This window comes from Rhododendron vialii, chromosome 6a (assembly GCF_030253575.1).
Source record: "Rhododendron vialii isolate Sample 1 chromosome 6a, ASM3025357v1".
Taxonomy (NCBI): Eukaryota; Viridiplantae; Streptophyta; class Magnoliopsida; order Ericales; family Ericaceae; genus Rhododendron; species Rhododendron vialii.
The window spans coordinates 24,982,025-25,009,907 of NC_080562.1; the positions used below are offsets into that span (position 1 = coordinate 24,982,025).

Below are 27,883 nucleotides of genomic sequence, written 5' to 3' on the forward strand. Positions count from 1 at the left end.
GCAAAGGTATCTCTGTATCTCTCTCTCTCTCTCTCTCTCTCTCTCTCTCTCTCTCTCGCGAACTCGAAAATTCTGGATCGGAAGAAATTTCTCAGAAATTAGGTTTTTTTTAGGACGAACAACGAAGAACGAAGAGGAGAAGAAGAACAAAGAAGATCGACTGGAGAACGAGGTATCTCTGTCATATTTTTCTCTCTCGTTCAAAAAAATTAAAATCTGGTTCGGAAGAAATTTCTGAAAAATTAGGTTTTTTTTTTTTTAGGACGAACGACGAAGAACAAAGACGAGAAGAAGAAGAACGAAGAAGTTCGACTGGAGAACGTGATTGAACCAAATAAGGTATCTCTCTCTCTCTCTCTCTCTTCACAGGTTTGACTGATTTGAATCCCTTTTTGTTGGGGTTTCGATTTCGATTCTGGAATGGTGTTAGTAGATTGGTTTTATTTTGATTAGTTGTATATGAGAAACGAAATTTGGGAAAATTTGTAACTTACAGTTTGCCTGAATGTAATCATTTTATTGGGCAATAATTTTTTGAAATATTAGTCCCATGTTTGGGATTGAATTGGGGTAGTTGACCTTTCATATATTGCAAATGATTTATTGATACGAGTAGTATTGCGCGGTGAAAAAATGGGGCTGTAAGATCAACTTCAAAGGGGAGAAAATGGGGCTGTCTGATGTTTCAGGTTTCATATAGCTCTATCTTTGATCCCCACCACCTTAATTTGTAGTATCTATCAATGCCAGTGCATCAAACCACTTTCTGCTCCGCCACAGCCTTTGCCACCATTGTTGCTACTATACCACCAGCCACCACCAGTGCTACCTACTTATGGCCACATAAGTTTTTAGTTTCCATGAGAAATTGGCCATGTACAAATGGATGTAATGACACAGAAGTAAAAAATCAAAATACTGCTGATGGAGTTTTTATTTTTTGTTAGTTGTGCCTAATTTCCATGAGAAATTAGTTTTTATTTTCTTTGGCTGCTGCTTACCTTGTTGTGTGCAATATAGCAGCTATTCTGTTGCTGTATTCTATGTTCTGTTCTGCTGCTGTATTCTATGTTCTACTGCTGGATTCCCTTTCATTGTAGTCTTTTCATTTTACCCTTTGGCTTAGATAAATGTAGTCACTTGGCTTAGGCTTGAATTGGCTTAGTTCAATTTTTTCATTACTGTTTTCGTTCTCGCCCAAATCCTTGATCGGGATGTAAAAGGAAAGGAGACATTTAATATAATTAGCTTGTTTTTCTGAAGTATTAGTTTTTAACTGTTATCATTGGTATGCCGTTGTTCATTTTCCATTACCGTTTTTTTTGTTCGATCACTTTTGTTCTGTTATGAGAAATTAGTGTAAAAGAAACCACATCCACGACGAAGATGGCAATTATGTTAGGGTATAATTAGGGTTTTTTGTTCTATTACTCGATTAGGGCTTTTTGTTATGTTGTTATGCAAGTTTAGGGATGTTAATTTAGAAACAAAATCAAAATGTTTGGCCGATATTATGTTGATTTGTTGAAAAATAAGAGTTTTGATGGGCCATTTGTTTTCATAGGCTTTGGTGCCACTGTGAATGTTGCCAAAACACTAAATGTTAGCTTATAAATTTTATTGCTCATATACTAATTCGATTTGATAGTCTTTGTTATTTCCAGTTACGCATTCTTAAGAAGGAACGAAGAAGAAGAAATGGAAGAAGAACAAATTTCCAATGTCAATCCAACTCCCTTATTTCCACCACCACCACTGCAAAGGTATATTTCTCTCTCTCTCTCTCTCTCTCTCTCTCTCTCTCTCTCATGTAGAAAAATAGGGTAGTTACGATCACTATGGTTTATTTATTGTTTTGTCTTTTGGTGGATAGAATGCAGTCTGTAGATGATATACAACTACTCTCATCGTCACCTTCTCAACCTTTTGAGGAGTCTGCTAATTCTTCTGAAGCACTTTACACTCCTGAAGTTAAAAATGAGGTGATACCGAAAATTGCACAACAATTTAAAAGCTTAAAGGATGTTTTTAAAGCTTACAACAATTATGCATTCAAAGCTGGTTTTAGTGTGCGAATCAATTCTAGCAAGACGGATAAGAATCGTGAAACCATTAGGAAAGAGTATGTTTGTTACAAAGAAGGGGAGAGTAAATGTTCTGAGGCCAGTTGCACAGAAAGCGTTAACGCAACAACTAACAGCTGCAAATGTGTCAACTAGCCAACAAATGAGTGTTTTAGAGTTGCAAGCTGGGGGTCTCAAAAATATTGGCTGTTTACGGCGAGATATTTATAATTCTCAAAGGGATATGAGGAAATATGTAAATGGACATGGCGCCAACATGTTGAAAGAGCTTTTTGAGACTGAAAAAGAAAAGAATCAAGGTTTTACATATACAATCGAGGAAGATGATGAGCACAGGCTAACCCATTGTTTTTGGGCCGATGCGACCTCTAGGAAGTCATATCAGTATTTCGGTGACGTGGTGGTATTCAATACTACATACAACACAAACAAATATTGCTTGATGTTTGCACCTTTATTAGGGGTTAACCACCACGGGCAGACAACGCTTTTTGGGTATGCCTTCTTAAGTGACGAAAAAAGTGAATCTTTTAAGTGGCTTTTCAAGGAATTTTTGAAAGCGATGCCTGGACCACCACCCAAAATGATCATAACTGATCAAGATCCGGCAATGACAAGAGCAATTGCTTGTGCTCTTCCCAATACGTTTCATAGATATTGTATTTGGCACATTGTTAGTAAATTTTCTAAGAAAATAGGTGCATTGGCATACAAAGAACATTATGAAGAGTTCAAGAAATGTATTTGGAATTCCGAGAGCCCTGAAGAGTTTGACGCAATATGGGCATATATTGTAGGAAAATCGAACTTGTCCACCCATCAATGGTTGCAGTCCATGTACGAAATTTGTGGCAGATGGGTTCCTGCATATACGAGACACATTTTCTCTACCCACATGACAAGTAGTCAAAGGGCTGAAATTTCTCATGCATTCTTCAAGAGGTATTTGTCTGACAATAATTCAATGTATGAATTTGTGACACGGTTTGAAAGGGCACTTGCACGTCTACGACATAATGAATTAGATTTGGACCACAAAGATATGAATGAGAAGCCAATCCTGAAAACCTCATGGTCGATGGAAAAGAAAATGAGTGAGTTATACACACTCCATTCATTTAAGAAATTTCAGGAGGAAATATTTCAAGTTGGTGCATATGTTCTTACGATACTACATGAGGATGAATGTCGCTCTGTGTGGAAGGTTCATAGGGAAGAAATGGAAGGTTCGAGAGGTCGTGAGGTGTTGGTAGACAAGTCATCGAACTGTGTGAGTTGTAGTCGTCAGATGTTTGAATTCGACGGAATTCCATGTCGGCACTTGTTGGTGTACTTGTCTTTAATGCAGATTAGAGAACTCCCTAGCACATATATTTTGCAAAGGTGGACTAAAACTGCAAAAGCAGGCAGAGTTTTTGATGACTTGGGCAGTCATCAAAAAGAAATATGTGGCAGTTCACTTTTGGTGAGGCGACAGGGTATCTTTCAATTTGCTTGTACAGTTCTTGATGACGCTGTATTAGATGAAGAAGGAACTGAAATTGTGCGAGAAGCGTTGCTATCTAGTCAAAAGAAGATTGCATTCATGAGGGATTCTCGTCAAGATGGTTCAACGAGTTCTACCCAATTGCCTATTTCTCTCAGAAGCCAACATGGTTTGAAAGAACCACTAAAAGTTAGGGCAAAGGGTTGTGGTAAGCGTTTGAAAGGAGGAAAAGAGAAGGCCGTCAAGAAAAGTAGGAAATGTCATGGCTGTGGGTTATTGGGGCAGTCGCATGACAAAAGAAATTGTCCGAAGCTTATGAACACATAAGTGTACTTGTCTATTTATAATTTAAACTTAATTGTTTACACGCATAATATATTTTAATTGTTGTCTTATTTTTTTAGGTCTTCACAAGATGCTAGGTTGTATGACGACGACGAGGACGACTTTGCCGATGAATGTAAGTGTTTGCTTAACTGAAATACGGACTTCAAATAGATAGTGAAATAGGTAGTGAAATACGGACTTGAACGCTAATTTTATTTGTGTTTCAGGAATTATATGGGTTTGCGGGTATGGAGATGACATTAGCAAGGCACAGGCTACATGATAGGTGATGCATGTTACTTCCTTTTTTGAATGCTAATTTTTTTTGTATGATGCATGAACTATAATCAAATCCTTACTTCTTTTTTTGTATGATGATCTCATTTAATAGGTCCCATCTCTGGGAATGCCCTGAAGGAGGACATTAGCATTAGATTTTACTGTCTAAAGGTGTTTTTGAGGATGTTGTCTGCTATTGGATCTGTTTTCTTGTTGCTGTTGCTGCTGTTGGTTGTCATGCTTTTACTGACGTGGTTCTGGTTGTTTCACTCTCCATTCTGGTCTAATTTTGGAACTGTACTGTATAACTCTTACTCTAGGATCGGGTTATGGCTTAGTTTCGGAATTGTTGGGGATGTAAAATGGGGGTGGTTGGATCAGATTGTTAGGGTAATTCCTGATTGTATTTGTAGCTACATTACTAAACTCTCTGTCTGAAAAGTTTGTTGCAGTGCATTCAACTCTTACACTATAGATGCATATAATGCTACAAGATAAGTGAAATGGAGGGAGGGGGACTTGTGGCAAAAATTGATCTTCCTACATTACTAAAGTTATGATGTGCTTATCAATATCAGCTTCCCAATCTAGAGCAGGGCCAATGCTTGCTCTATTTATCAGGCAGATTTCGAACATTACTGAAAAAATAAAAAACAATTGGACTCTTTTCAAGGCATGAAATCAAATTTTTTCTACTTATTTTTCTTTTATCTCCTTCAGGAAAATTTAAAAGTAGTTTAAAGGTACACGATAAGAGATAATGCTAAATTATGCTGAATATCTCAGCAAACATAACATGTCCTCTTAAAACATTGAATTCTTCGTGTAGAACAAAAAATACTGATGGATTGATCTAAATCTTTTTACCAATAGATGAGAAACTTGCCAAAAAATACAAAAAAAACACAGTCATCGAAAAACAAACTTCTTCCTAACCCCACCAACAAGGGTGTCAAGTTCCCTTTCATAGGAATTGAGCTCACAATCTGTCTCTCCATTTAAACGCGCTCAATTACACAATCATGCGGCCAAATGCTAGCTTCGGTTAAGAGATACTATTACTAGTATTGCACTTTCTACAAAGAAAAAAAGAAAAAATACCAAACAAGGCCTGGAGCTACATTACTGAATTATATTACTAGTGTCATATAATTGTTACTACAATCCAGTTTCATTGACACCTTCCTCAAACCCAACTGGACACAATGGTCAGAAGGCAACTTTTGAGCCAAGATAGAGTCCTCCACGCTGAGAGATAGCTTTCTCTGGCATCAAACCACAATAACAAATACAAGGAATTGTTGGTAATTTCATAGTCCCAAACATACTACTACTACTACTACTACTACCACTACTACTACTTGAGATCACTGGCTGCTTTTGCCACACATGTACGACACAACACAAATAACAATAATCCAAAGGTAATTCCAGTTCATTTTCCCCCCATTTCTCATTCTCATTTGCATTGCATCAATCTCCTTCTGCATGGCTTCTATCTTCATATGCATTGTGATTGTTGTCCTCTGCATTTCTTTACTAATGCTCATGGATGCTGAACTCTCACATTGTTCAACAGTCCTCACAGCCTTTTTTTTTGTCTGAACCATCATTGGCCCCAAATCAGCCATTCCTTGCAAAATACAAAGCTCATACCAGCAAAAAAAACCACAATCCGAAGAACCTTCGACCTGGGGTTTTTTAAACACAATCCAAAGAACACAATAAGAACTTAGGTTTCAGCTCCAACGAACAACAATAGAATAACTTGGGGCAATGCATGCAGCTCACCTTATAATTTGCACATCCGAACAACCTTCGACCTGGGTTCTTTTGTGTTCTAGATTTCCTCAATGTTGTTGGTTCTCTGCAATAACAAAAGATCCCAAAATCGGGATCACCACTTCCATTGTTACCCGAACTACTTCCTTCCATTAAATGGGTTGCTTTCCTTATGATTCTCCTCCTATAATGTAAAAATTGGCAAAGAGTTATCTAATTCTAAGGCCATAGCGTGTGCAGCAATATCTAAATGTCTTTGCAGTAGTAAAATCAAGTATTGAGAATCAAATCCAAGTCACCCTGATCAAAAGATCAAGTATGGCATCATACTTACACTAGAAAGCTATAAAAGGCCTTGTCGTCGCACTTCTGACTTCGCGCCAACAATTACACAATCATCTATGACAACACAATTAGTAACTTGTTAAACTATGAATAGTCCTCCAGGTTAACCGCATAGGGTGCTCTTTGCCATAGTTCACATAATACTAAAAGACTACAGGGGAGGTAGCGACCAATTTTTATTAGGTAAAATCTTGGCTGTTATGTGAGTACAAAAATTCAAAGTAACCATGCTTAAGTGAAACTTCTAGGAAATGTAGTTTGATGAAGCATGAGCCAACATAGAGGGAGAGTATACCAGAATATGTGAAGCACTTGATCTAGATCTCAGACCAATGTTGTAGGATAAAACATGGGCCCATTCACTTAATTTAAACATCCATCTAAAGAAAATAATTCATCTTAGAATTTGAATATGAATAAATGTGGAGGGAAGGGTTGGATGATGATAATAATAAAAATAAAAAGTTTCACATTCAAAATTTACCCACCCATATGAAGCCCGTTTTTCAGTCAAGAATCCCCCAGTCATAACCTGGTGTCCGGTCCCTTCATCAAAACAAAGGGTCAAGTGGATCATATTGTTCAGACTAAGAAAAATCACTCCTTTTTAGTACCCAAAGCCACCATCTTCGAGTTTTTTAGGACAGATGCCATACTAATCAAAATAGTTTGCTGATTTCGAATCCAAAAAAAAAGCCCTAATTTTTTGCTGATTTCGAATAGGCAAAACAAGCCCTAACCAAAATTTTTTTTTGGGATTATCTAATCATCATATTAGATTCAACCCGTCAAGTTTCATTCTTATAAAGATAATGAGGAAAACCAATCCTATTGCCTTTACAATCAAAACACAGCACTTGAAGAAAAAAAAAACCGATTATGTTGCCTTTCTTTCACGCAGCGAAAAGAAGCTGGTTTCACAAGGAATGAGAAATCAAACAATAACTGACAAATAGCACAAAAAGCTCAAATAAGCAAAATTCATTGGATAAAATGGGATAAGCTGAGTCGGTGTAAAGGCAAAGGTGGATTGGGGTTTCGTGACTTGGAAGTTTTTAATAGGGCCTTGATAGCTAAACAAGGGTGGAAGTTGATTTCCGATGAACCATCTCTCTTCAAACGAATTTTCAAGGGCAAATACTTTCCAAACACGACTTTCTTCAATGCAAATGTAAGCAGCCAGGCATCGTGGGCTTGGAGAAGCATTTGTTGGGCTAGAGAGTTACTCAATAAAGGTTGGAGGTTGCAGGTTTGTTCAGGAAAAGACATTCGAATTTGGGAGGACCCTTGGCTGCCAAAACCACCAGCTTTCAAAGTCAGCCCGAGTTCGGTAAGGAGTAGCACCATAACTTATGTTTCTGATCTTATTGATGATTCCACAAAGACTTGGAAGATGCAGCTGATCAAAGAAAGTTTCAATGAAGAAGAGGCAACTGTTATCCTTTCCTTGCCTATTAGTACCACGCAAAAAAGGGATTGCAAAGTATGGCACTACTCCCCAAATGGCGTATTCACTGTAAAATCTGCTTATTGCTTGGAAAAAGAGAGCTTGATCAATGAGTTGGATAATCACGGAGCTCAATCTAGTTCTGCTAATGTGATGGCACAAATTTGGAAGAAGTTATGGGGCTTGCCTATCCACCCAAAGGTCAAATTTTTTGCTTGGAAGTGTTTCAATGAAGCTCTAGCAACCAACTCAGCCCTAACCGCTAAGAAGGTATGTTCTGATCCAATTTGGTCACTGTGTGGAAATGCAGAGGAATCTATTTGTCATTTGTTGTTCCGATGTGATTTTGCTTCAAAAGTGTGGATTCTTTCACCTTTTCGCCTTAGACTTGAGGAGCTTGTAAACTGTAGGCATATGTTTGACTGGTGGCAATGTATTTGTGATCGTATCCGTTTAGCTCATCTCCCCTCTTCAACATTGGGTCTCGGCCTTTCATATTGTTGGTGAATCTGGAAAACTCGAAACGATTTGGTGTTTAATGGTACAAGTTGGCCTGCGGAGGTAGTTAATGGAAAGGCACAAGCAGATTTTTTTGAGTTTCTAGAGGCTAATGTCAAGCCTTCCCCTTCTCAAATGGCTTCTTCAAATCCTGAGACTTTGGTTTATAGGAGACCTGAGGAAGGCATGATAAAAATTAATGTTGATGCAGCGGTATCAAAGGCAACGAGCACTATTGGAACAGGAGCAATTGCTCGGAATGCGAACGGCTCCATTTTGGGAATCTTTATTAAGTCATATGAAGGTCTCACCTTTCCTCGGCTTGCGGAGGCTATGGCAATTAGAAATGGAATGAATTTGGGTGTTACTCTGAATGTAGGACGTGTTCTTATTGAATCGGATGCGGAATCAATTGTCCGAAGCTGTTCCATGTCAAAAGATCCACCCTCTGATATTGCAGTTTTGGTACAAGATTGTTTAGCATTGAAGGATTCGTTTCAGTTGTGTGAATTTCGTTTTGTCAAACGTGATTGTAATAGGGTTGCACATGCTTGTGCAAAAAAAGCCCTTTCTTGTAGTTTGTCCGGTCTGTGAACAACTACCTTGCCCCTATGGGGTTCCCCTCTCTCTGTTTAGGCGTTTTTCCGCTTATCAGATTAATAAAACCTTCTCCCTTTTGTCAAAAAAAAAAAAAAACAACAAAAAGGATGGATAAGCTGTTAGGGTTTGCAAAATCAGACATCTACTAAAACCATTCCAGAATTGAAATCGAAACCCTAACAAAAAGGGGTTCAAATCAGTTAAACGGTGAAGAGAGCTCCTGTCATCAGATAGCCCCATTTTTTCCCCTTTGAAGTTGATATTACAGCCCCATTTTTTCACCGCGCAATACTACTTGTATCAATAAATCATTTGCAATATATGAAAGGTCAACTACCCCAATTCAATCCCAAACATGGGACTAATATTTCAGAAAATTATTGCCCAATAAAATGATTACATTCAAGCAAACTGTAAGTTACAAATTTCCCCAAATTTCGTTTCTCATATACAACTAATCAAAATAAAAACCATCTACTAACACCATTCCAGAATCGAAATCGAAACCCTAACAAAAAGGGGTTCAAATCAGTCAAACAGTGAAGAGAGAGAGAGAGAGAGAGAGAGAGAGAGAGAGAGAGAGAGAGAGAGAGAGAGAGAGAGAGAGAGAGAGAGATACCTTATTTGGTTCAATCACGTTCTCCAGTCGAACTTCTTCATTCTTCTTCTTCTCATCTTCGTTCTTCGTTGTTCGTCCTAAAAAAAAAAAACCTAATTTTTGAGAAATTTCTTCCTAACTAGATTTTAATTTTTTTGAACGAGAGAGAAAAATATGACAGAGATACCTCGTTCTCCAGTCGATCTTCTTCGTTCTTCTTCTCCTCTTCGTTCTTCGTCGTTCGTCCTAAAAAAAAACCTAATTTCTGAGAAATTTCTTCCGATCCAGATTTTTCTGAGTTCGAGATTTTTCGAGTTCGAGTTCGAGTTCGAGAGAGAGAGAGAGAGATAGATACAGAGATACCTTAGCTGGTTGGTGCGGGACGTTGTTCGTCTTCGTCTTCGTTCTTCTTCTCTTCTTCGTTCTTCGCGTTTCTTCTCGTCGTCGTCGTTGTCGTCGTCGTCGTCGTCTCTCTGGTCTGTCGTAAGTGGTGAAATGAAATGAGAAGGGGGAAAGTGTGAGGGGGAGGGGAAAAAGTGTAATTATTGGAGAGTTTTTTGGCTTTTTTAATCCAGGCCGTTGGATTTTAATCCAACGGTTCACATTTCAATTCCGCACCATTTTCCTATCCGGGATCCTGGAGGAGAACCGGAGTGTGTGTGTGTGTGTGTGTGTGTATATATATATATATATATATATATATAAAACATCAGGAATATATACTGCATATCGGCCTTTTATAGGGATGGCAAAGTGAACCGAACCAATGGGTACCCGAACCGTAACCGAAAATTTTCCCCGAACCATAACCGAAAAATTCCCCGTGGGTATGGGTATGGTTGAGGCCTTGGATACCCGAACAGGTATCAGTTCGGATATGGTTTAGCAGATCCCCGAACCGATCCCCAAACCGAACCGAACCGAAATATATATGTATAGGAGTCCAGTGGTGGAAGTGCATATGTCTAGAAATTTAGGGACCAAATTGTTGCATGTATTAAGGTTTAAGGGCCTGGAGTGTGATAACCCTTTTTCTTTATTTATAATTAGGGTTACAATTGACAGCTACAGATTCATACCAAACAGTCAAACCCACCCCCTCTTCTCTTACTGCGTTGCAGACAACCCTTCGCAGCCTCACCGCCGCTCGTCGTCGTCTCCTCTCTCTCTCTCTCTCTCTCAATCACACATACATGAGACACCCCCACCTACCTTCTCCAATGTCGTCAAGCAAAATATTCGGTCGAATACACAGATCGAAGGCTTCGGAGATCGGCCGCTCCGGCGACATTCAAACATACATACAGTACGTACTTCTCTCTCTCTCTCTCTCTCTGTTACTCCCTCTTTCTTCTCTCATCGATCAGAACCCACCCCAAGAACTTGAAATCGGACGAAATTTTCAGATCTGCCCATAGCAGTTGTCATTTGGTTCGGGTACCCAATTGGTTCGGGGATTACCCGAACCCCGAATGGTTCGGTTATGGTTTCTTCTTGCTCTCCCCGTTCGGGTAACGGGGTGAATATGGGTAGAGGTTCGGTTTCGGGGATCGGGTACGGAATTCCCCATATCCGCCCCGAACGCCCCGATTGCCATCCCTAGCCTTTTATATCCAGTCGACAAATAGACTGAGAGGATATGGATATGAGCTGTAGTTGGGTGCATTTGAATAGCCCAAGGACTCGGGGAAAATTCTATTCACACCCCCTTAATTTCTCAGTAGCTAAACCAAACTCAAAACATTCTCATAAATTGCCAAGTTGCCCTTGAATCTCTTTATCAGTACCCACACCACCACTCCTTACCTTTCCCATTTCACCGAAGACCTAAATTACCGGAATTCGCCATTGTTGCCGTCATCGTCAATCTAGCCGTCCGCTGCCTCCATAACATTTACATATCGTGGGAAAAAATGCGCGCTGCAAGGAGTTTCAAGTAGAACTCAGTTAAATTGAAACAAAAGCTCAGTTTGGCGTGCAAGAATAAATTGGTAAATAACCAATTCCCATTGAATGTGAATAGTTCAAATTTCTACCAAAATGATGATGCAAGAAGATTCGCAAGACTCTTTGGCGAGCATCCGTAAAATCGATAAAAAAGAAAGAGTAGTACAAATCTCGATTAATTGTTCGGATACATTTGTTCGAACTAAAAGTTTTTGTTTGGATGACAATTACAAAACGGCCAAAACTGTAACCTTTAAAACTCGGTCGACAATTAAAACATGAATATCTTTAATCAAAAGTGCTACACACATAACGGTTGTGTAAAACACAACACACAATCAATCTCTAACCGTCTATTGCTGTAATAAATGGCCAGGATTCACTCAAACTCTTTCCCATAAAAGTTAGACTTTTTTTTGGAAGAATTTGTTTAAAATCTAGACCATCCAAATACATCTTGACGATCAGAATTACGCACACAACCAACACAACGGTTGTACAAGTAGCATTTTTGATCTTCAAATCAATCCCTTCGGGGGGAAAGTCTACAATACATTCCAATTAAAAGAGTACCATATGGACTTATTTTATGGTTCATTCATAACATTTTAACTTGTATCGTAACTTTTGTTCTAGAATTCTTAACTTTTTAGCAGTACGATTCGTAATATTTTTATTATAATTTATACGATTCGTAACCTTTATACGATTCGTAACTTTTTGGCAATACAATTCGTAACATTTTCTATATAATTTGATAACATTTTGAGGGGTGCATATGATACACACCCAGATAAGAGATGTGTATTGTAGTCTTTTCCTTTGTTCGGAAGCTACAAATTGAACATTCAAAATTTGTTCAGTCCTGTGTTTCGAACGGACATGAAGTGCAGTTTTTCGCTAGTGAGGCAATGGAGGCTTGAGGCGGCAGGGTATGAGGAAAAGTTTCGACCATGGAATAAAGACGTTTTGCGAAGTGAGAGAAGAATATAGGATGTACGATATGATTTCTATCTTGTGGTGAAAGGAAAGAGACAGACAAATGAAGGAATGTGGTTTCGAAAAGAAAAGAAAAGAAAAGACACGGCAGGCAGTTGGGGGTAGGGATCGAAGAGGAGAGTGGAAGAGAAAGAAGGTGTCGGTTAGTGGAGGTGGTGGATATTGGATGAAAAATTTGTGGCGGTGTTGGTGGTAGAGTTGGATCAAAGAAGGATGTAACGACTCAAACCAGCTGACTTGCTAAGTCGTAACCGAATCATGTGGCATTAATCTCATGTTAATAGTAATTGGTCACTTACATACCAATTTCTTTTTCTTTTTCTTTCCGACGTGGGAAAGAGTTAAGGTCTCACAATCTCTCCATTTTTGGCCCAGCAATCTTTCCCTGGTAGTCATGGTGTAGCATTTAGTTCTGTACAACACATCATTTGTGGCCCAGCAATCTTTCCCTGGTGTGCATTTAGTTCTGTATAACACATCATCAGGCTTGTATCAGATTCTAGAAGTGGCTTCCACCACCATGTAAACTAGAGTTATGCTTTGATATCAACTGTAACGACTCGCGCTAATTGACATGCTAACTTTTAGCCTAATCACGTGACTTAAAAAGGTTAATCTCAGGTTATACAGTATCTGATCGGAATAACTTATATACCAATTTCACTTTTTTTGTCTTTCTGATGTGGGAAAGAGTTGGGGTGAAGAGGAGGAGGATGAATCAATTAAGGTAAAAGATAAGCATGCGGGTAGCGAGAAAATGGTACTATAAAATGATAAAATGGTAACTTCGGCTGTTAGGTGTGCAAGGACGAAGCTAGAATTTTTTCCGCATGAGGGTGTACATACACAATCAAGAAATCTAAAATAAAGGGAGACAACAATGTGAATTTTTGCTATCTCAAAAAAAAAAAAGAACACAAATACATATAAAACTAAACATGTTTTTATATCAACTTAGATTGCAAAAGTATTAACGATTATCTAATCATAACTACTAAAATCAGACACCTTGAACAACACTCGACTGCATGTCATTAAAAGCATATATGTTAGAGTCTGTGTTAATCGAGCAATATCTTGCTCAATATAAGTAATCAATAAACTTTTTAAGAACTCATTTTCTATCATATTCCAAAGTCTTCTCTTCACACGTTTCATAGTAGAAAAATGCACATTCTGTTGTAGCCGTTGAAACGGATAAAGTTAATATAAGCCAAATCAACCTATCGATATGAGGATACTATCGTCGGCTTTATTGTCTTCACCAACACTTCATGACTCAACTTAGAAATCGTTTTGTAGCTTAATTTGCCGGTTTTAGTTTGGTTAAGAGCCCTAATAGAAGTATAACAGTAGTCCATTAGTATTTGATTAGATGAGACAATATTAACCCACTACTTTACTCCTTTATTTTATTTTAGCCCATAACTTCAAGTAATAGTTGTTGTTATCCTTATTTTATTTAAAAGACTAGTGTTTGCCCCTGCCTACGGCACTACGCACCTCGGTTGAAATTGAAATTACCCTTTGAATCTTGATAGTGGCTCAAAACATTATTTCAATTTGTAGGTAGCTAAAATTTTTTAGGTAGTTCCAAATTGCTTGAAATTAACCCATTTTTCTTGAATGGCGAAGATTTTTTTTATTGATATAAAAAAAAGGATTACCCGTGACAATCATCTGCAACTCAGCACAAATTTGATAAAATAAAAAAGGAATAGTACAAAGCAAAAAATGAAAAGAGTTTTCAGATCACAACCCGACACAGAATGTGCATAAACCCAACTAAGAGATAGGAGAGCACAAACCAACTTGAAGTATTGATCCAAAATGAGCCCCTGTCTTGAAGCATGAAAATGCCGAGCACCACCTAGAAATTAGTGCAGCAACCGAAATCAGTATTGATCCAAGCTACCAGGGTATTGTCCATAAGCCATAGCTACCAAGCATTTTGGTACTGAATCATGTAAACACCATCAGGTGTCCTAGAGATAAGAAAAGTTCATAAGAGTCTAAGATACACCGAAATGAGAAGCTACAATAAATATGACAGTTCAAGTGTCGGCCTCCAAAAGAAATCACCTCAAGAAGGGAATCATTGAGCTACGGTCTCCAAACAAAAGACCAAAAAATTATAAGAAAAAAAACTCACCGAACCACCACATAAGCAACCCACTGAAATAAATAGAATTTGTCAATATTTCTTATTAACTCAAGCCAAGAATGTAAGAGCGCTAAAACCATCAAGGAAGAAGGATTATTGGTAATCATTAAAGCAAAATTGGTCCCCATGCAACAATGTACAGTTCCACAGCATCAACCAAAAGTTATAATGTATAAGAAAGGTGTGAAGATTATTACTCGAAACAGCTGACCTGTCAACTTATATATGCAAAAATAGGCTTTTTGACCACAATTTAAGGGAACAAAAGGAAAAAGACTATTGGATCAAGTGAATCCGAGCCTCTGGGACCCTACACTTCCGGCGATTTCTTTCGAAAACTATTTTTTGTTTTTCCTCGGGGCTTATTCTGCTTAATTGGCTTAAGAATACTTTTCTTTCACCAGAATTGCCAGTAAGTACTGATCAAAAAAATAATGCCGGTAGGTCTTTTTTTCTTTGAGTTCTGCTTTTCGTCTACAATTTGATGCTTATTTCATTTCATTTTGTTTTTTTTTCAAAAGGGATGGGAAAAAATGCCTGAATGGGGAAAAAGAGCCTATAAGCTGGGGAGTTTTGAATGATGTTTGGAATTTGAAGAGCCCATAAATTTTTTTTGCTTTTGTTTCCTTGGCTTTTTTTATGATGTTTGAATGGAGTTCATTCTATTTCTACCATGCATTTTAACAAACACCTTGAAAGCAAACGTATGCTATGGGTGATTAATAAGAAACCGAAAACCCAGCAATAATTGCAAATTTCAAAACAGAAAAGGGTACTAAACGAATAAAACATTGAACTTACAAAGGAGGGAGAGAGGACGATGGTGATGGAGGTGGTGCCTTGAGAGAGAGAGAGAGAGAGAGAGAGAGAGAGAGAGAGAGAGGAATTCTGGCATGGGGGTTTCAAAAGACGAAGTACAATGAATACGTCGTTTTGGAATGTGGTGGCGAGGCATGTATGGCAGTTGTGTAATTAGCTTTAAAATGTGGGCTCTTTAATGAGATGAGGAGAATGCCTCCCAGCCCTGGATCAAATCAATCCTAGTCATTCCAATAACTTGTCCCCACACCCTTCTATTTTATAATAAATATTATAATTAAAGCTGATTAAGACAAATTTTAGTGCACATAACTAGAAAAATATTATACTAGCTGTGACTATAAACCTCTTCTCTTTTTTTTTTTTTTAAATGAATGGGCAAATTTGCTCATGATTTTTTTTTTCAATATAATAGTAAAGGGGGAAACTACCCGTATTAGGGGTTGAATAGAATTTTCCGATGACTCAACCATCCCAAACTCCTTCTCCCCAAGCACCCTTCAAACCCTAGATAACAACTGCCACTATCGTATCGATTCCGCAACTCATCGTATCAAAAACCCATACGATCCACATATCCAGAATAAACAAATACGACACTCTCTCCATAAATATGTACTCTCTCAATTCCAAATTGTTGGTCCTATTTACTATTTTGGGACCTCTCAAAAATTGACTATATCTTTTAATATATAATATTTTTTATATCAAATTTGAATATTGTTTGATATATCTCAATTAATTTTATTAAATAAAATTTTTGAAATCACAAAAAATATTATAGATTGTGATGTGTCTGAAACATGATCAACAATTTGAGACGGAAGGAGTATTATAGATAAAGGTAATTTATTTTCATAATGACGATCTTTTTTATAAGTACACTTTCTTTTTGTCCCCTTACGCGAGTTTACAAAATTAACCATTCATTTGTATACTCTGTCATATTTGGAAGGGTAATATTATAAATTCATAATGAGATAACAACAAAAGAAGTGTAGTGTGAAATTTACGAAAAGTCTATGAGTACATGCACATAGGTACATACATCACGTACAAACGCGTTTTGGAACCATACTGGATCCTAAAAAAATAATCTGAGCTGCTCATTTTGTTCAAAATGTGTTATTTACAGCCTATGAAAAAATAACTCTATGCAACTCCAAAATCAGTAAAGGCATAATGAAACATCCAACTTTTCTTTATAAATTAGGCCTGAATTATGAAGCAAAATTCGATATTTTGTAAATATTTTTGCTGATATTAGATTAAGTTTATTTTTTAAAAAACAAAACAAAATGAGCAGCCGGATTAATTTTTTAGGATCGAAATGGGTCAGAAACATGTATGTAGCGATGTATGTACATATGTATATGCTCCATTGCTCCTCTAGCAAAGCTGTGATACCACCATATATATACCTATACGCCCTAGATTTATGCCGTTAATTGCCGTATGCTTCTCTCTCTCTCTCTCTTTTTTTGGTGAAATCTCTCTCTCTCTCTCTCTCTCTCTCTCTCTCTCTATTCCTTTCTCCTTCTTTACTCCCTCTCCCCTGTCGGTGTGCAGATCCCCACACTTCCTCTAGATCTAAGACACCAGACGCCTATATAATATATACGCGTACATATATCGATGGTTGAGATGGAGTATTATTAGTTACGATCTGGGTAAATAGTTGCTGTGCGAAAGCCGAGTCTGAACAACCGACTTAAAAAAGTCTATGATTGCTGGTGGTGGGGGCGGGTGCTGCGGCGTCGTTTCGGAGGGTGGGGAGGAGTGCATGAAGGTTGACTGTGTTGGCTTTCTCCTTGTTTTTGAGAATTCGAAGAGGCGAGTGAGGTGGGACTGCTCGTTTGTTATCCGAAGCCGCGGCCGGTGGGGCAAATGCGGCTGATTCGAGTTTCCGATTTCTGTTAGCAATTACCTTGGTTCGATTCGGGGTTTTCAGTTTCTGTTTTTGCGATTTGGGTTTTGAGGAGAAACTGTTTGATTAGTAGCAATGCAGCAAGATCACCGAAAGAAGGTCAGTTTTTTACTTAATTGAATTGAGTTATGTTTGTTGCTCTCCAATTTTCTGGCTCTCTCTCTCTCTCTCTCTCTCTCTCTCTCTCTCTCTCTTTAAATCAAGTGAAGGATTAATTTGATAAAAGTTCTGTATTTGAGGATCTGTACTTTTACTCAAATATTTGGATAGAAGTTCCATTTGATATGAACCATTTCAAGGGATGGATTAAAGGTAAACAAAAATTTGAGGAAAAAAATCACTCAAAAAGTAATGGCATAAATGTAAGTTTCGAAGGGAGAAAACCCATTTACTCAATTTGTCAGAGGATTGAGTCAAAGATTATAGTGAGTTTTTTAGGGTTTTTACTCCAATTTTTGTTTTAAGTAAATGGGTATTTATGAACCATCATTGTATGTTTTTGGAAATTACCTACTTATGCATAAAACCTCGTCTAATCATGTTGGATGAAAAGATTGAATGCTATGAATCCTCTCTCTTTTTAGCATCTCATCAAATCTTTTTAATTTATTGCAAGCATTATTTCCTAATTTTTTGAAGATAATGCTTTGAAAATCTTGGCCCTTACTTTCTTGAATTTGATATCATTTGGGTCAAAGGACTTGTCTTTTCCACTGTTTTTCATTAATGACGAAATGTGTGGTGAAGGATAAGGGATGTCCCGCATTGATTAAGTTTTGGGGTGCTTTTAAGTTTCTTTCCGTTAGTGTTTAGTAGAGATGCCGTTACATTTGCTTTCTCGGTGATGTGGGTTTATTCTAGTGTGATAAACCTAAAAGAGATAAGTACAAAATGCTTATGCCCTTCTATTAACGCAACATTATTGCCATCTTTATTCTCCCTTTTTTCCCCAAGTAATTGATACTCATTCTGTAATCCGAAGTGGGTTTTTTTTCCTTGGAATCTTGTTTTTCAATTTATTATCCTATTTGTTTGGTCTTTACCCGTTCTTGTATCTTGGTTTTGGATTGAAATCTGTACGTGTGTTTTTGACAGTAATCTTTGTTTTTTCTGTCCTTTTGAGTTCTGAACTACAGTTAATTGGTATATAGAGATGATTGGCTTCGGGTTTGTGTCTGAATTATGCGGTTTTGTGGGATGATGGGTCTTTTTCTTTTGAGTATGAACCCCGAATTTCCAATCTTTAGTAATGGTAATCTTTCCTATCACCCTGCGGGATCATGGTTGTATGTAGTTGTTTGTTTCAAAGTAAGAAAGTTATCTCTGAGAAGTCACGACGAGGCGAACTACAGTTAAAGGACATAGCAAAAGATTATATCTAGTTCGGTACCTTGTTTGAGACAATTTTTGATAGGCTAGGATTTGGTATGTGAATTACTTGGTCAATGGAAGAGGAAAATGAATTCAAATTCAATATATACAAGTGTTCCTTTATCCGATTTGGGTTATGTCCTCGAAAGAAGGAAGAGGAAGTGTATGATCAAGAATTAGGTTTCCATGTTTAGAATATGTAGACACATCAATCTGTAGAAGGGATGGGATTGGATTGATTTTCAACATACATGAAGTTGAATTTAATCATTTCCATTACTGTGGTTGTTTTCCGTGTATGTCTTTTCCTTTTCTTTAGTGCATGAGTCATTTTCTGTGGTGATTGGTGATTTATTTTACTTTGTGTCATTTTTGCAGAATTCGAGTGAGATGGACTTCTTCTCTGAATATGGTGATGCCAATAGGTATCAAATTCAGGAGGTTATAGGGAAAGGCAGCTATGGGGTTGTTTGTTCAGCCATTGACACCCATACTGGTGAAAAAGTGGCAATTAAGAAAATACGTGACATTTTCGAACACATTTCAGATGCTGCCCGAATTCTTCGTGAAATAAAGTTGCTTAGACTTCTGCGGCATCCAGATATTGTTGAAATTAAACACATTATGCTTCCACCTTCAAGAAGAGACTTCAAGGATATTTATGTTGTTTTTGAGCTGATGGAATCAGATCTTCACCAAGTTATTAAGGCCAATGATGACCTGACTCGGGAGCATTATCAGTTCTTCCTTTACCAGTTGCTACGAGCTTTGAAGTATATTCATACAGGTATTTTTACCCTTGTAGGTTTTTCCATTTCACTTAAAAACTGTATGAAGGGATATATGATATGGGGGAATATGTTGCAGATGGTTTGTTGGAGTAATCTATAGAAGAAGGGATATGTATATGCTTGGTTTGTTGTAGGGTGGATATGAGTTGGTGGATAAATAACTAAAAGGAAATTTGGCATTTAACAGAAATGCTACTGGTACAGCAAGTGCTGTACAGACAGCGCGTACAGCGCGCTTTTGGGCCTGTCTCGGGTCCAACAAAGATAATCGGAGCCGCTCATTTTATTCAAATTATTCTTTTTGGGGTCTCCGTAAAAAATCAGCTCCATCCGACATCATTAAGGGCGTTTACGAAACGTCCAATTTCGCTTCAAAATTTAGGCCATCAATTTAGCAAATATGGACATTTCATAAATGCCCTTCACGATATCAGATGGAGCTGATTTTTTTCAAGGACCTTAAAAAAAATATTTTGAACAAAATGAGTGGTTCCGATTATCTTTGTTGGACCCGAGACGGGCCCAAAAGCCTGCTGTACATGTTGTCTGTACAGCTCTTGCTGTACCAGTAGCACAGTTCCTTTCGTAATTGCAAAGCTCGATATGAAGGCGAATATAATTGGGGGGGGGGGGGGGGCGGGAGGAGTTGGTGTTGTTATATCCGGTTTATATACAATCTGGAGTATATTATATCCCCCTTCTATATTTGGGTAGCAAACGCTGGATATAAGTAGTTTGGATATACTATTCGAGGTGATAGTATGTCCGTCGTCTATATCCCGTCAGCAAACGAGTCGTTATCCTCTCTGGAAAAAAATATTGTGCTACTTCACTGGCTGTACTCTTTTAGGTAAAGGCACTATGTGATATGCAGTTGAATGAACAATATTAGTATTAGATTTAGCTATGGATAAAAAAAGAAGTTGTGGTACATTACTACATTCCCAGATCATTTCGACTGTAAATTCACGGACGAACTTGGTAATTCTTTACACATATATTATTTGCATTTTCTCACATTTCTATGAGTCTATGATGGTGGTCGGTTGTGAATTGGGCTTTTCGAAACATTGAATAGGTTTGACGGTTAGTTAATTGCCTGCAGCAAATGTCTATCATCGAGATTTAAAACCGAAGAACATACTGGCAAATGCCAACTGCAAGCTCAAAATATGTGATTTTGGGTTGGCGAGAGTTGCATTCAGTGATACTCCTACTACAATATTGTGGACGGTATGCAATTCATTAACTTTAGATTCATGCATATGCTATTTTCTTTTATCAGTTTGTATTCAACATTTTTTTATTTTCTTGACAGATTTAATTCATGGATCCAATTCTTCCACTTCTATTTCTGATATTTACAGGATTATGTTGCTACAAGATGGTATAGAGCTCCAGAATTGTGTGGATCATTCTTCTCAAAGGTATATTCTTATATGCTTTCTGATCCTTTTTATTCGGGAAAGTGGAAATATAAATGGGACATGGTTTACATTCTTGCATTGGCAGCTTGTATTGATTGTTGTGCTTATACCCTCACTAGTGTATGTGAAGCATACTCTTCTCTTGAGTTCAATTTCTTAGTTTGTGCATGTATAATGGGTTCTCATGTCTGTCGTCTCTGATCAGTTTTTAATGCCTCCTTGCTGATGGCTTATGAATCTGATTGAATTGTTAATACAATAGCTTTGATAGTTTCAGAAGGAAATGACCTTTGAGCTTCTAAATTTATGTGTCTTTAAAGATTAAATCTTTTACCCATCCTCTATGCTGGCAACAAGAAACCTCCCGAAGAAAGCCACCTTACATGGGTTTCACAAATTGCGAGTTTTCGCCCCATCTTGGAAAATAATATTTTAAAAGGTTTTGGCCTCCAATCTCCTTGTTTAAGAGGCGGCCCAAGCACAAGCTGGTCCTCACTCCTCAACCTAGCTCAATATTTTGTTAAGTTTTTAAAACCTTCCCCCAACAGTAATATCATTATCCTTATGAAAGAGATGAGGTGAACAGAGAAGAGTGGTGGATAGAGGGAATGGTGTAGATCTCAGTAGACCATTTGTCAAGCATATTCACAGTTTTTTAGGAGAAACAAATTTCGAATACGAACGCAGGTTTGAAAAATGAGTGTTCCTGTGGACAAGCTGGTTCTGGTATTGTTAGGCTTATTTGATTTATCGTTTCAAATAAGTACGGTAACCCAGTGGTAGCTTTTACAACCATGCTGTCTTGATCATATTGTGTTGTGGGTTTCTAGCTACTCGAATGCGTTTGAATTTTCTGCTGTATTGGTTGCAGTATACGCCTGCAATTGATATATGGAGTATAGGCTGCATTTTTGCAGAGGTTTTAACTGGGAAGCCACTATTTCCTGGAAAAAATGTTGTTCACCAGCTGGATTTGATGACTGATCTTCTTGGCACACCTTCAATGGACACTATTTCACGGGTATGAGGTTACTCAGTTTGCATAATCTTCATTGTGCTGCTCTATACACACCTTGCTCTGTATTTTGACCCAAAACATAAAAGAAACCTGCTCTCGTGAATCAATATTTTCCTCCTTTTGGTTTCAGGTTCGAAATGAAAAGGCCAGGAGATACCTTACTAGCATGAGGAAAAAGCAGCCTGTGCCTTTTGCACAGAAGTTTCCAAATGTAGATCCTTTAGCACTACGACTACTGGAGAGGTTGCTTGCTTTTGATCCAAAGGATAGGCCAAATGCTGAAGAGGTTTGTTATAGCATAGCAGGTCTAGTTAGCATGCTTGCAGGGATGGAGCTAGGATTTGTATAGCGCAACATAGAACCTGGAATCCAATTATTAATGTGGTTGTTGGATTTTTAAGTTTTCCTTACATTTAGTTTGAAACTCAAGCATGAATTCTACTGGATAGTATTCTACAATAAAAAATCATAGCCACTTTCTGTTCGTACTCGGCAAAACATATATATACACATAAAAGGAAGTAATTATTTTCTTAACCCATTTATTTTTTTAAAAGTTTGGATGGGCCGATATAGTACATTATGACTATTTTATTTGTGTTTTATTACTATGTATTGGGTAATTCTAGCAAGGTGGAAGGTGGCTCGGGCCCCCCACCTATATACATTCCTCCGTCCCTGCATGCTTGTGTCTTCTCTTCTTCCTTTTTCCTTTTTATTTTGTTCAAGTAGAGTGGACAAATGCCGTTGTAGACTTTAATATATTAGATTTCTATGGACCTAAGAGCCAGACTGAGATCTTTTTTGGTGTTTCTGTCAGGCATTATCTGATCCGTACTTCAAAGGACTAGCCAAAGTGGAGAGGGAACCATCTTGCCAGCCAATTACAAAAATGGAGTTTGAATTTGAGAGGCGAAAGGTTACAAAGGAAGACTTACGTGAATTAATTTTTCGTGAGATTCTTGAGTACCATCCTCAGTTGCTCAAGGACTACATGAATGGAATAGAAAGGACTAATTTTCTTTATCCAAGGTTTTTGTTTTCAGTTGCTCTTCATATTAAAAAATGTCTGTCTTTTCTACCCCCGTGAGAATCCTATGCGATTGTATCGTTCCCTCATTTGTCAGTGTGTTTCGTGTGCAGTGCTCTTGATCAATTCCGGAAGCAGTTTGCTCATCTTGAGGAAAACGGTGGTAAAAACGGGCCAATGATTCCACCTGATAGAAAGCATGCATCTCTCCCTAGGTAAACAGCTCACAGTTCATTTGTTGTTCTTGAAGCTTTATTTGTAAAGAAATAATCTGAATTATCTGCCAATTACTTCTGTTGAGAATCAAGATGGTTAGTTTTTGTTAGTTACTCGATCTGTTTTAGTTTACCATTTAGACTTCTGTTTGAGGTTATACGATAGAGAGAAGCCACCTTATCTGGTGAATGTGGTATCTGTGTGCATTTCACATGAAGGTAGAGGTATTTAAGACCATGCGGTGCTGGTGAAGTATGAATTTCACGACCGGGTATCAGTTGTTTAAAAGATCAGGAAACCTTGTATTTGGTGTCTCCTTATTTTTCATATTTGTAGTGCCTAGAAGTGATGCAAACGTGCTATGTCTTAATACAAACAACAAAAGCATAACATGATGATAAATATACATTAATTCCCTATAAAAATTAGAAAAATCAGGTCATGATACTTCTGTCCGTTGATCATATCATAGTTTGATTATATCTTCTTTTAATTTGAAATGTGGAATAGAACAATTGTCTGCGAGAGCATGTTCTCGTAGGCTGCGAAAAACATTGGAATGAAACGCGGAAAACAATTATTTTAACCCGCAAAACTAGTGAAATAATGAATCATTCACATGCATGATTATATGAGCAAAGATAATCCTATCATTTAAGGTTAGCTGACATCAGTCAGACGTTGAATGTGATTCTCACAGAATTGTTGGCAACTTGGTGAAGATATTATACACATCGGGAACAGCTAGATTGGAGTTGGTTAGGTTGTGGGTAGTTGAGATGAATGCAATTCTCAAAAAATGTTGATTTGAACAATTTGAAGGAAACATGATTTGAAAGAAGTGTTGGTGGAAAAATATAGTGAACAGAGTAAAATGTGAAGATGTGAATAATCCTAATCCTGTTATGCAGTCATTAGTCTCCCCAAACTCGCAAGCTGTGACAATGATGATAGGAATTGGAAGGGGAATATACCCATTCTTCATCAACACATTTATCAACCAATATCATTCAAGTTTCAACCAATGATTTAGGTTTTACCCGATATGAAGTCAATTTCACCAGATGACACTAGTTTGCTTGTTTATTCCGATTGATGCATGCAGGTCTACAATTGTACATGCAAATACAGTCCCTCCAAAAGAACAAGCAAATGCTCCTACCTTTAGAGATAGGCCGGGAGACTCATGCAGTAATAGGAACTCCAAAGATATGGATGGAGTTCCTGTAAATCCATCAAGGAGCTCACAGGCACAACAGAGGATACCTTTGGGTACTCTCTCTCTCCCCTTATATTTATACATACATATTATATATTGTTACATATGCTATTCTGTTCTTTACTAATCCTTTCCTCCGAAGTATGAACACGGCTAGCTACCAGCCTTGTGTATATGTACCCGAAACGCGTTGGACAAGGACGACACGCTAGGGACTTTTTAGTGGAGTCCAGAATGCAAATTTTAAAAAGTTTGAGAGGCTCAAATTCCATCAATTCCCTTCTCTTTTTTTGGAATGCTTATATAGTATTAGTAATGGTTCTTTTTATATATGTGTAACATTTTATGATTGGTTTTATATATTTGTAACTTTTGTGTACTAGTGTATGCATTTCATATCCCTAGTTTAGTAAAGTTAATGCCTTTGTTTTCCGAAGACTATAATAGGTACCTGCAGTATCGGTATTCTATACATTCAAATCAATGCGTTCTCAATGCTCCATATCCTACTTTTTAGAGAAATGGCATGATTGGTTGTTTGTGTCGTGTTTATGCATCTTTGTTCTTTTCAGTAGTTTATGTAGTCCTAATATTCGTAACTTGATTGTTGTCCAGCCAAACCAGGAAGAGTTGTGGGGCCGGTTGTATCATATGAAAATGGAAGTGTGACCAGAAATGCAGGAGTCCTCCTTCCTCCACAGGCTAACCCTCCAGCATACTGTTACCGCAGGAGCGTGTCCGGAAAGCTCGAAAGATCCTCCACAGAGACGGAAAGAGAGAGGGACTTTTCTTCTTCTTCTTCGCAAGCAAAGCAAGTCCCTCAATTTGGAATGGCTGCTGCCAAATTGGCCCCGGATATAGCCATCAACATAGACAACAACCCATTCTATATGACTCGAGCTATGGTGGATTATGGTGTTGACGACAGAGTTGCCATTGACACGAATTTGTTGCAGGCGAAAGCCCAGTACGGAGGAATTGGTGCTGCTGCTGCTGCTGCTGCGAGTGCGGCTGCTCACCGTAAAGTAGGAACCGTTCAATACGGTTTGTCGAGAATGTATTAGAACGACTGAAAATGGGTGTTATGGCCGAAGTGGATGGTAACAGAAAGAGTGCCGCGCCGCATTGGGTGGTTTTGTACAGAACGAGTTGAGTCCCCATTTGAAGAGTCAAGCGTCTCCTTGTGGTCTTAGAGACTAGTTGTGTTAGTAAAAACAAGCAAGTTCAACTCTCTATCCCTCCCTCTCTGTCACTCCCACTACTGTTTGCTTTAGGTCTCCGGAACCAACCCATCTCTTTGCCACGGTCTCCAATAATTTCTCTTCAATTATACACATTCTCTCTCTCTCTCTCTCAATACCCAAAACCTTCCTCAAGATTAGGGGTGTAAATGGTTTGATGAGGTCTGGTTTAGGCACTTTTCCAAACCAAACCAAACCAGACATTTCGTTTTGGACATTTTATAAACCAAACCAAATCAAATATTAATGGTCTGATTTGGTTCGGATGGGTTTGGTTTGACCTATTTATTTCGGTTTTTGGTTTGTGTGCAATTTATACCAAGAAAAAAATGCAATATATAGAAGCAAAGGAACATTACAAAGCAGATTTAGCCTCCCATGGGCGTGCAGCACTTACAACCCCTCTTGACACTAGCTCTGCGTTTTTCTCCTCACCAACATTTACTGTTATCTTACATGTACGTATATTTGTATGTGTGTATATATATGTCTAGTCCGGTCGGCTTATACCTGATTAGATGGTTGCAAACCACAACCAATTTTTTCAGTTTGGCTAAAAATCAAACCGGACCAAACCAATTACCTTTAGAAGCTCAACCAAACCGGTGGTTTGGTCTGGTTTCGGTTTTCGGTTTTATTTTTTGGTTTTTTCTTTCACCCCTACTCAAAATCAAACCCAAACAAAGTCAAATCTTTATTCCTTGTTATTTTTTTTCTTCCTTTTAATTGTAAGGGTTTTTTTTTTTTTTTTTTATCACTGCCCACTTTGTCTCAAGGGATGGAATCCATGACGTGAATTGGTGCGACAAAAAATTGTAAAAAATCACGGAAGATAAATAAAGGTTAAATAGTGATCTTGGCCTAAGAATTAGAGGTTGATACTTATAAGATTTATTTTCATTTCAAGAAGCCTCACAATAACCTAAAATTGTACCGGATTGGATGGATGAAAACCGAATACCTGTCTTTTCCTAAAGCAACAATGCTATCCACAAAACACAAACACACAATATGTAAGCGTTTGTGTGTGGTTATATACTTATTGTTCCTAAAGTATTGCACTGGCCAGCTCATCAACACACACTTTGCTCTCTCCAAAAAGATAAATTCTGATATCTTTGATGTTATGAGCTGAGTGATAATAATGTCACGGTACAATCATAAAACCATATTCTTAATAAAATATAAAAGTCACATAAGCACCACCCTGTAGATTATTTTTAACTTTACTTTAGAATTTGAAAAGTAAAAAAGATCTTGCTCGGATATGGGTGTTACCTTTTGATTGATCCAATAATACTTTTGTGATTTATGATCTGGAGTACATGAGGGGGTAAAGCTGGTATTGGCAGCGAGCATGTGAAATCAAAGTAATTGTTTGTCTTCCGTGAAATCGAATGTTCGAATTCGAGGCTAAAATATTTGATTCTGAACTTGGGCCACTAGAAATTTTACCATGTCGTTAGCTTTAGGGTTCCGGAATGAATTAAGATCTGTGTAAGCTGACCAGGACATTTAATAATAAAAAGATACGACAACGCGACATATTTGTAAGGCACTAGTAAAATAATAGAGGGTTGTAGAGTGTGAAGGCAACAAGCAAGATTTTGCAGTTCTGATCACATCGAAGCCCCATATGCCCAAAACCACAATTTATTTTATCTTTTACACACAATCCCAATGACCTAACCGCCGACTGGTTTCCTTCCTGGAAGCATCCACAACTCACACACTCTTCTCTCTCTCTCTCTCTGCAATGAACTTTAACGTATTCAACGTAACTTTTGATTTTAAAAATTCCTCAACGACAAAAACACGAAATCATCATACTCTCGTAATCTCAATGGGAACAACGGGCAGGGCCGGCCCAAGAGATTTGAATGTCCAAGGCTAAATTGTGGGGTGGAATTCTACATATTTTTAGAATTAAACAACCATAATAGAAATGTTTCTTTATATAACTGCTTTAGACTTTATAAGTCATGTTAACAGCTAGCATTATTTTTGGGAAAAAAACATTTTAAAAGAAAAAGTTGACTAGAAGATTTGAACTCAGACACTTTATACGGACTAAAATCAATTTACCATTGAGCTAACAAAGACATTTGTATTATAATACGAATAAATAATATATATACTAATTTACAAATAATATTGGAGAACCCCTAAAATTTGAAATTTTTGAGATGCTCAAAGCCCAGGCCTCTTGGGCCTTGTGCTTGGGCCGGCATGGAGGATTAATGCTCCATTCTTGTAAACTTATTTTTC

At 37.7% G+C, this 27,883-nt stretch overlaps 3 protein-coding genes across 4 annotated transcripts; all 3 read left to right on the plus strand.

The window, feature by feature from the left end:
• The first annotated feature begins 1,613 nt into the window (after nt 1–1,613).
• On the plus strand, nt 1,614–2,219 carry LOC131328516 (protein FAR1-RELATED SEQUENCE 8-like). The gene is made up of 2 exons (XM_058361455.1): nt 1,614–1,763; nt 1,874–2,219. The coding sequence occupies exons 1-2, from the start codon at nt 1,699–1,701 to the stop codon at nt 2,217–2,219; spliced, it is 411 nt and encodes a 136-aa protein (XP_058217438.1). The 5' UTR covers nt 1,614–1,698.
• Nucleotides 2,220–2,226: 7 nt separating this feature from the next.
• Nucleotides 2,227–5,413, plus strand: LOC131328517 (protein FAR1-RELATED SEQUENCE 5-like). The gene is made up of 4 exons (XM_058361456.1): nt 2,227–3,854; nt 3,975–4,030; nt 4,289–4,579; nt 5,346–5,413. Exons 1-4 carry the CDS (start codon nt 2,227–2,229, stop codon nt 5,411–5,413), a joined length of 2,043 nt encoding a protein of 680 aa, XP_058217439.1.
• An 11,405-nt stretch (nt 5,414–16,818) lies between these two features.
• LOC131329902 (mitogen-activated protein kinase 20-like) lies at nt 16,819–25,609 on the plus strand. 2 transcript variants are annotated; one of them, XM_058363319.1, is made up of 10 exons: nt 16,819–17,401; nt 19,052–19,460; nt 20,570–20,697; nt 20,832–20,891; nt 21,763–21,912; nt 22,040–22,195; nt 22,730–22,941; nt 23,053–23,154; nt 24,261–24,427; nt 24,990–25,609. In XM_058363319.1, exons 1-10 carry the CDS (start codon nt 17,378–17,380, stop codon nt 25,436–25,438), a joined length of 1,857 nt encoding a protein of 618 aa, XP_058219302.1. In that variant the 5' UTR covers nt 16,819–17,377; the 3' UTR covers nt 25,439–25,609. The 2 variants fall into 2 exon arrangements, with proteins under 2 accessions (XP_058219302.1, XP_058219303.1); XM_058363320.1 differs by lacking the exon at nt 16,819–17,401 and adding an exon at nt 18,159–18,283.
• The last annotated feature ends 2,274 nt before the right edge of the window (nt 25,610–27,883 follow it).